This window comes from Cystoisospora suis (genome assembly GCF_002600585.1).
Source record: "Cystoisospora suis strain Wien I chromosome Unknown contig_3195, whole genome shotgun sequence".
NCBI lineage: Eukaryota > Apicomplexa > Conoidasida > Eucoccidiorida > Sarcocystidae > Cystoisospora > Cystoisospora suis.
This window is the reverse complement of record NW_027155990.1, coordinates 632-9,379: the sequence shown is the minus strand read 5'-3', so window position 1 is coordinate 9,379 and position 8,748 is coordinate 632. Positions and strand designations below refer to the sequence as shown.

Below are 8,748 nucleotides of genomic sequence, written 5' to 3'. Positions count from 1 at the left end.
TCACTGCTTCTCAAAAAATTCCTGCCCTAAACATATAAGCGTAGGTATTAATAAATTGAACTTAAGTAAGATCACTCCGTTTCACTATATAATTCAAACAAAATCAAAAGGTCTGTACCATTCAGTTCCTGCTGAGGTATCTTAGGTATGAGTGAAAGTAGTTCAGCTTTCTGACGTTTCTTAGCATCTCTTGGTTTTCAAGAAGCGTTGAAACTCCTAGCTGACTTTGTTTCAATAATGAGTGACTGAATGACAAATTTCCACGCTAAAACCAAGTTCAGGGTCCCTACGAAAAAAGTAAAGTTTACCTCAATGGTACAGACGTTTTATTTTTTTTTTGAATTAAATAGTAAAACTTAATGATCTGATTTAAGTTCAAGCAGTTAATAGCTACGCTTATAAATGTCTTGTTTCCTGTAGGGACCTTTCTATTGTTCCGAGGATGAGTCTTTTTTCACTTCTCCCCCGGGGTTCTTTTAACCTTTCCGCCCCCTACCGGTCGGTCACTTTGAAGTGTGTAGGTTTACAGGGAAGTTGGGGTTTCTTCAATATGAATATTTAAGACTAGCTTTTCAATTTGGAGATAATTTTAGTTTACAGTCGAACCCAAATAGAATTCTAGGATTGATAGCAAAAAATTCAAAAACAATTGTTTCATTGACTAACTTGTTGTCATAGATAAAATCTACCCTTTTTTCCCCCTCTTCACAGAATAGTAAGTGCTGGAGCGAAAGCTAATTGAAATCAAATACGCTTTGAAAGAGCTGAGCTTCCACCTTGGATTTTGGAGACCTTCAATCTACCTTCAATCTAAAACGTTTAATTCTTCAAAACAAGCAATCGGACGAGGAAGAGCCCTACCTTTCGGAGACAGCAGTCCCAAGGCTTCCTCTTCATGCGACGAGCGGTCCCAAGGCGACTCGCCGGCAGCATTCGCGGGACACCGCTCCCCCTTTCGTTTAAGCTTTCTCTTTTTTTTTTTTCCTTTTGGAAGAGTGTGTAGTATGTGAAAAGAGGAAAAAGTACTCGCGCAAAGCAAAAAGTGAAAAGAGCATTCACCCTATCCACGATTGCTGCCGGCGGCGAGTCTGCGGCCCGCCGGGCCTGGTAGCGGCACTTCAGATTATTAGTTTTTTTCTTTTGTCTTCCGCAGTTTTTGACTGCCACAGCTCGGATTACACGTTCGCCTGAGTGAAAGACTGTTGGGGTTTCCAGCGCTGTTTTGTGGATTTCCCTCGTGAAGGGCACGACTCCTTTAGAGTAGACTCATGTGTGCGAAGGCTTGTACTTTGTGATGTACCGTAAGCCACCGCACCTGTTCCTGACCAGTCCCTGGCTGCTCTAATGCGTTGGGGCGGGCGTGGATGCAGCGCGTTGAGATGTTGCTTGTGTTGGAGTCGTCTGGCAATGACGACAGGGTTTCGGGACGAGCCGCTGTTGGCAACAAGTCGGCGCGTACCATAACATATGCTGAATGTTGTTTGACAGAAGTTTTTTCGTGGGCTGCATAGCAGTTCTGAAGTCAGATCGCTGGGGATCGAAGGTGGAGGAGGCGGCGACCAGAACGTAGACCTGTCCACTCCTGAGATCACCAGAGACATCGATCACAGGAAGGTGCTCCCACGGAACAGCCTCCGACCGACGACGGAGGGGGCTGTATGTCACAGTTAGCGGAGAGCAGCGTTCTGGTTCAGGAGTAGCGATTGCGGACCTGATCACTAGCCTGTAGGCCACCTACGCTCAGCTCGCAGAAACAGTGTACCCAGCTGTAAACTGGGACAGGGCAAGTGGCGCAGTTGTATCATCGAGTGCAAGTGAGAGGCAACCCCGGGCTCGAATCCGGGGACGATTGCCGGATGAGGTCGCCGGATCGCAGCCGGAGAGACGACCGACAGGAGTCTTGTACAGACCTGGATGTCCGCGAGTATAGTAGAAGGCGGACGAAGAAGAAAATAATTAGGGGACCGGAACCCCGCCGAAAGGCGAAGTCGGAGGCGCTGCATGAAGTCGGGAGACGCGAGAAAGACGCAACGACACCGTTGCCACTTTGGGGAGTGCCACAGGCCATCGGTTTGATATACGATACTCTACAACAGCCCGGCGTTTTCTAGTGCGTGCTGTGTAGTACCCTGTGGCTTAGCACCAGTGGCCCGGAATGTGCTACGCAAGTCGGACTTCCTTGTGTTATACTACTGTTGTATTTCTGTGAGTGTGCTATGTAAGATGAGCGTTCCCCATGGTGTAGATGTGTCAGAATGTGTCCACTTTGCGCTGTTTGAGGGCCATATGGGGACTTCGGATACGGTCGAGTCATCTCACGTACTAGATTTCACTTTTGTAGGGAGAATATCTCTAGTGCGCTCGGAGGAGCTTCCTTGTCATCCACCGCAAGCGCAGACATTGCAATACTACACCAGTTACTTTACCAGTCAAAAGCAGGAAGACACCGCAGTACTCGGATCGGAGGAGACCCGCCCTAAGCCACCACTAGTCTTGTCAGCGACGCGTCGTCCCCGCCCCTGGTGCGCAAGAAGCTAGTTCTTCGTTATAATGAGGCACTCTGAGGTACGAGTCGGAAATCTACTGATTACTGACGAGAGTGGTGCACTGATCTGGCAGAGATGTGTGAAGATACAACCGGTGTTTTCTTCACCTGCAACATCCTGCGTTGTCTTCGTAAGCAGAGCGCCTGTAGCCGAGTATATGAAAGCGCTAGAGTGCGGGGTGTCGAGCTCGCCTCCTTTCTTGGCCGACTTGATACAAGCGGAGTGCGACACCTGCTTGAGTGCGGCGTTCTGACTTCAAGGGCTGGCGCAAACATGGGTCAGGCGGACAGCATTTCTTCTCTGTCCAACAGGCGGACGCGCCGAGTGGGGCACCGGAACCGCGTTTGCTCAGCGCCACTCCAAGACAGGACAGGCCTCTCGCTAATCGAGCGAGTCTCCGTGCTAGCGAGAAGGCAAAAGAGGCCGCCTGTTGGTGTTACGATTGCCTGCTGCTCCCAAGAAGAAAAGATGTCCGTGCACACAGGACAGAAGAATGCTGTACCGACGCCTTGTCAAGACGCCCACAGGGTCACTGAATAGTGGAAAAAAATCAACGCTACAGCGCGGCTCTCCTCTGGGCGGAGGACGAGTATCCGTAGCGTCTTAGCCCTCGTGGACGATGCCCTTGTGATTTAGGTTGGCACTACCTGTATTTTTTAGTGCTGCGCGCCCCCGCGTCTGCCACCCCTTTTCCCGTTCCCGAATGATTTTAGCCTGTGACGGCGCGAGGCACGAGCCTGAGCCTGAGCCTGGCTTACGCGGGCAAGAGCTTCCTCCGCCGCTTCTTTCTCTTTTCGCTCCAGCTCTCTGGCTCTCTTGTCCCGCTCCTCTTTGGGGACATTCGCTAACTCCATCTCCGTCAGTGCCTGCGCTTTGAACAGCTGTGCAGCTTTCGTTGCTTCTAACTTCAGCTGCTCCTCCAGAGCCTGCCTTGTGGGCTCTTCCAGATCACTTTCAACGAGAGCGGTTTCCAGCGCCTGCACTTTTGCCAGAGCTTCCTCGTATCGCTCACCTGTATTGGCCTCTCTCAGCTTGGTCCACAGTTCGTGCCTCATTCTGTCCGCCGTCGTGGATACTACCGCCGCCACGTGGGAGGTAACAGACGCTGCAACATTCATGACCTGCCTGGCGTGAGGGTCTTCGCATGCCGCACCCGCATGCGCCGCCATCGCTGCAGCGAGGTCCGCCTTTTCTCGGAGCTCCTTTGCCAGTTCTTGAGCCGTCCCAGCCTGCGACGACTTACCCAGCGACTCAGCGATTCCCGCGGCGGCTGTAGCTTTAGCTGCGGCCGCTGCCGCTTCAACGGCCAACTTGATTGCTTTCATGTCCAGTGGTTTCTTTGTGGCCACCGTTATTGATGCCCGCCTTGGTGGGTGCACCTCACGGGCTGCACGTTTCACCGCTTCCACAAGTACACTGCTAACTTTCGACCTGGCACGTAACTCGGCTACGGCGTCCGGTCGTGAGATGCATCGCCGCTCCTCCACGCGCGCTGCGTCCTTTCTGTCCCTCGCCCAATTTGTCGCTTCGTTTTCTAACTGGATGATTTCCGCCAGCACACCTTCTGGGACCTGTCCCTGCAACATTTTTCTCAGTTCCTGTATTGCGTCTGCGCCCGCTTGTGCCACGTCCGCTTCAACTCTCACGCCCCACTGTACAAAGAAGACAACCACATGAGCTGCCGAATACATGTCTCACCGGCATGACGTAGCTATCTTCATCAGACTGGCTCCGCCCGCCACAGCAACCCCTCCGTCCACTCGTGGGGAGGAGTGGGTTTTTCCTCGCACAATGCATACTTGCGGCCCTCGCCGCCGGCTTCAGCAACATGCACCGCTGTTTGCCTCACCGCCTGAGAATGGACATCGCAGCAGAATCCTTCCACCGTAGACAAGCTGCAGGAGTCGGCCTGGACGCGAGGCTTTTGTAAACATTGGGCCGCCAGTCGCGACGCGTCCAAGCCCCCCCTGTCACAATTTGGGTTGCGGCTGGGAAGAGAAGAGGGCATAAGGACGGAACTGGCTGGAAACTTCTGTCAATTGCTTCTTCTGAACCTAAGCGCGTCAAAAGATCTGTCTTATCGAAGCTGGGTCCCACCGCTTCCCCGTCACTTCTCGTCCCGGAAAAAGTGTGACGTACAGTCACTGCCGTCCTCCGGCGGAGTCTGGTCCACGAAGAAAGCCTTCTTGTGACGAGGGTCCCTGCAGGGTGGAGCGCTGTCGTCGCCGCTCCTGCAGGACAACCTCCCGCAGCTATGTTGGTGACTGTCATACAGTCTTGAGATTACAGTCTGTCAACACGCTAACATTTTCCAAAGATCGTCGCGCGTTCGGCGACTGCACGGCGGCCATCAAGGCAGTCACCAAGTTATTTACGGCCGTGCCGAGCACATCCGGAGTGTCGGGAACTATGCCGTCGCTCAAACACAGCACGACAACCACTATCCAACACCTCCCTAGAGTTGGAAAAAGTAACAGGCGGTCCACCGGAACACTGTGCGGAAGTATCACTTGTCCACGCGATCGCTCGAACGCTTCCCAGACACCGGGAGAGTGCCAGATATCATTAGCAGGAAGGGTAGTCGGCGCGTACAGCAGAGGGGTTGACGCCTCAGCGAACATTGTGATACGACAGAGAACTGAAGAGTCGGCAGAATGGGGATCGGTCGACACGCACGAGCGGCGGCCCACCATAACCCCTTGGAATGTGTGCCGAGAGGTGGTAATTCTTTGAAGAGTGGTGTGTCACTGGGCCCGTATGAATGGCCACTCATTCAGCAACTCATGGTCTGTTCGCAAGTCCCGGGTACCAAGGACTGAAACTCAGACGGGCGCGAGCTGACTAAATGAGCCGTCAGTAGAAGCGAAGCCTTTCCCTCAGCAGAGAAGTTACCACGCGAGACGGGGGGTCCTGCGGAACAGCCTGTGGGTGAACCCGCCACGCTCTGTACGTTACATGTAGGGAGGAGAGTAGAGCTAGTCGCCGATTCGACTCCTACCCTCGTACCTGAAGCAGCGTAGGTCCGAGGGGTCCTAACTATGACACTAACAGTTATTCCACGGCGCACGGTCTTTCCAGACCGCCCTGACCGGGTTATTTTGTATTGTACGACATTCTTCAGATTACTTCGCGTGGGAGAGGGAGACGGATTCCGACACTTCAACCCCGGGGTCCGACGTGTAGACGATGCGGTCTGGAAAGACCGCCCGACGCGGAGGGAGTGTTACGGACAACCCGTTCGCCCCCCACACTCGGGTTCAGCCAGCCCCAGCTCGCACCAGCTGCACAGACTCTCCCGTAAGGGGATATAAGAGGCCTATCCCGTTCTTTCCCTGGCTTATGCTGCCCCCCGAGAAGGTTCTCGGGAAGACCGAGCCAAACGACGGCCCGCCATTTAAGGAAGTTTACCGTCCCGGACACCCTGGACGAGCCACGGCAGGTGGTGTGGCCCCTGCGTAGGCAGAAGGCTGCACTTGTGGAGTCGAGCCAAACGCACGTCTTCAGGGCATGGCGGCCCGTGTGAACATACTCGCTCTAGCTGGGGGTCCGTCCGAGTGCGCCGGGTAACGTATCTGGTGGCGCTACAGTCCATGTTGACCCTGAATCTGCCGCCAATGTCATGCGCCCGCCTGCTCGCAACACCCCCCCAGCTCCTGTGACTCGCCACCCTGGAGGGCCCTACGCGCGTCACAGCTGAGCAGCACCTGGAGTAGACAGACCGTGCCACCCTCCCGAACATCGTCGCTGTTCGGCGTCGGAACGCGCCGCAGCGGTCGCCCGAATTCTCAACGAGCCTTTTTCGGGCCAGAGGTCACAGCGATGACATGATGGAACCCGGACCTCGCTGACCAGTCTCGAACAAACCGCATTATGGGTCACAAATGGGAGCACCCGCGTGGGTACTCGTCTCTGCACTCGCCCCAAGCGCGACAAGGGCCGCCACCCTTGCTAACTGTAACGCTCCTCGGCTTTTTGACCGTGGACTGTCCGGCTCGGACCCGCGCCTTCTGACCCCCGCCGCGACTTCCTCAAGTGGAGGCATCTTCTTCTCGCCACCCCGTCTGCGCGCGCTGATGCTGGGTTGAGAGCAGCCCTCTAGCCACCGGAGCCGATGACGCCGAACTAAAATACGCCTCGCAACTTTGGAAAGCCTGTTTAGTTCGAGCAGAGTTCTCCCGAACTCCTCCCAAAAAGTCAGGACACCACAACGCCTCGTCGCGGTCCATCAAGAGCACATCCGCTGGAGCCACAGTGCCGCCCCCCGACACCCGGTCACACGTCAGCTTGCCGAGACATCAAGCCAACCAGCGAAGCAGAACCCAAGAACGCGACACTCTCTCGGACAAATTCAAAAGTGTCCTAGAAAGCGAAGTCGACCGGCGCGGGCTACCGACGGCCAGGCTGATGCAGCTGTCACACGGAACATTCTGCGCGCATCTCAAGGTGCCACCGCCAAAACCAGTCTGATGGCATCCACGAAAGAGCAAGACGAGTACACCTCGTGTGTGATACCTGGGAAAATCGATGATGCCTTCCCGAGACGTCTGTAGCGCCGAAACACAGTCACCAGGCAGCGACGGCCTAACGCACTGTTGACACTGCTGAAGTTCCCCAGTTGATCTATCGAGCACCGGGTATCTAACAGGGAGTGGACGCAGAAGCGTTTCCGAGTGTCTGCTTGATGGCGGGCCGCTAAACAGCGGTAATCACGACACCTTTGTGGAATGGAAACAATTGAGTCCTGTCTCGCAGTCTCACCCCAGCCGTCGAGGAAGAATCGGAACCAACTACGGGCATACCACTTGGTTGTTACCGACTGGCAGCACAGCGTACCGCCTCATGACAACGCTCGGTTGCTGTTTTCCCTCTTTTTTTGTTTTCAAAATCGGGACAGGTCCGACATCGAGAGAAGGAAACATATCCATCGCAGGAAAAAAAGCAAATGAAGACTCCTTCATTGCAGTCCGGGTTTCCGACTCTACGGGGTAGACTGAGGTGGAATTTGAACGATGTGACTAGTGCAGTTCTATACTGTCACAACCAGGACTCCTCCTAACTGTTCTCCTTCAGACACGAGTGCAGGTGTCGTGTTTGTCAGTGCAGGAGCCGTGTTGCCATACTAGCCCTAATCTCCCGCCTAAGTGTGACGCACAGGTCGTGGCGGGGGTTCACCCACGGGCTGTTCCGCGGGATCCCTCGTCCCGCGTGGTAACGTCTCTGCCAAAGAGACGCCTCCCACGACCACTGAAGGCGCGTTCATTCGGTTGATGACAGTTTCAAAACCAGGTGTTGACACTTGTGACTTGCTAACACTTCACACAGTTTACGAATGAGTGGCCATCCGTACGTGTCTGTGGAAACACCGCTGTCGAAAGAATCACCACCTCTCCGCAAACATTCCAAATGTAGGGAAAGAACCCTAAACCATTTTTTTTTCGGTTTCTAATTTTGTTTGAAAGAAAAAGGGAAGAAATACATATTCCAGGGAAGGAGCCCGGGAAAAGAAATCCCGTGGCCCTGGCAACCGCCGCGCGTCTTCTGCGGCCGGGGGGGCCGTCACGCTGAGGGTACACTCGACTACACCGCAGGCACTAGAAATCGCCGGACGGTCATAAGAGTATCCTGTGACACACCTTTCCCCCCGACGACGGAGCGAAACTCGTATGGAGTCCGCCGCGCTGGGCTAGTCAACTCAGCAACACCCATGCTCATTCCGCGGTCAATGCAGAGTACCTGCCTAGCCTCGCTGGCCACACAGACCATATCTGTCACAAGTGATGGAAGCAGAAGGGAAAACACCCCAGTGCCTCCCCCTTGCGACGTACCGCCCAGCTTTTCCAGGCGGTTCCACGGGAGGACTCCTCCCGTGCAAGCGTTGTCTCGTGCAGCAACCGCGGAGGGTCGGTAGGCAACTGCCCGGTCAGTCCTTAGGTTCAGTTCGTGTTTGAGCCGCAGAGACAGTACAGTATTACTTCTCCTAATCAACGTGATGTAAGTTCATACACAAGTAAGCACGGTTATCGTTCGGAACCTCCACGAGGAACACTCTCAGGAAGCCATAGTGGCCTCAATGTACGACGTCTCTCCACCCCTCACGGCCGAAGCAAAGGTCCACACTGGACAAACCGGGATACACCTCGAAAGCGACGGAACACGGCCGATCACACCTGTCCGACCCATCAAGGGAGCGAAACATCACTAA

General features: G+C 54.5%; 1 protein-coding gene across 1 annotated transcript in view; it reads right to left on the bottom strand.

Moving 5' to 3' along the window:
• CSUI_006337 (uncharacterized protein) overlaps positions 1-8,734 on the bottom strand; it is a 9,293-nt gene extending 559 nt beyond the window's left edge. Inside the window, exons 1-2 of the mRNA XM_068066500.1 lie at positions 2,654-8,734; positions 1,938-1,997 (exon numbers count right to left, since the gene is read on the bottom strand). Of these exons, the coding sequence (XP_067921523.1) occupies positions 3,203-4,237 (1,035 nt within the window). The 5' untranslated portion in view covers positions 4,238-8,734 and the 3' untranslated portion in view covers positions 1,938-1,997; positions 2,654-3,202. The remainder of the gene's footprint in view (positions 1-1,937; positions 1,998-2,653) is intronic.
• Positions 8,735-8,748: the final 14 nt, after the last annotated feature.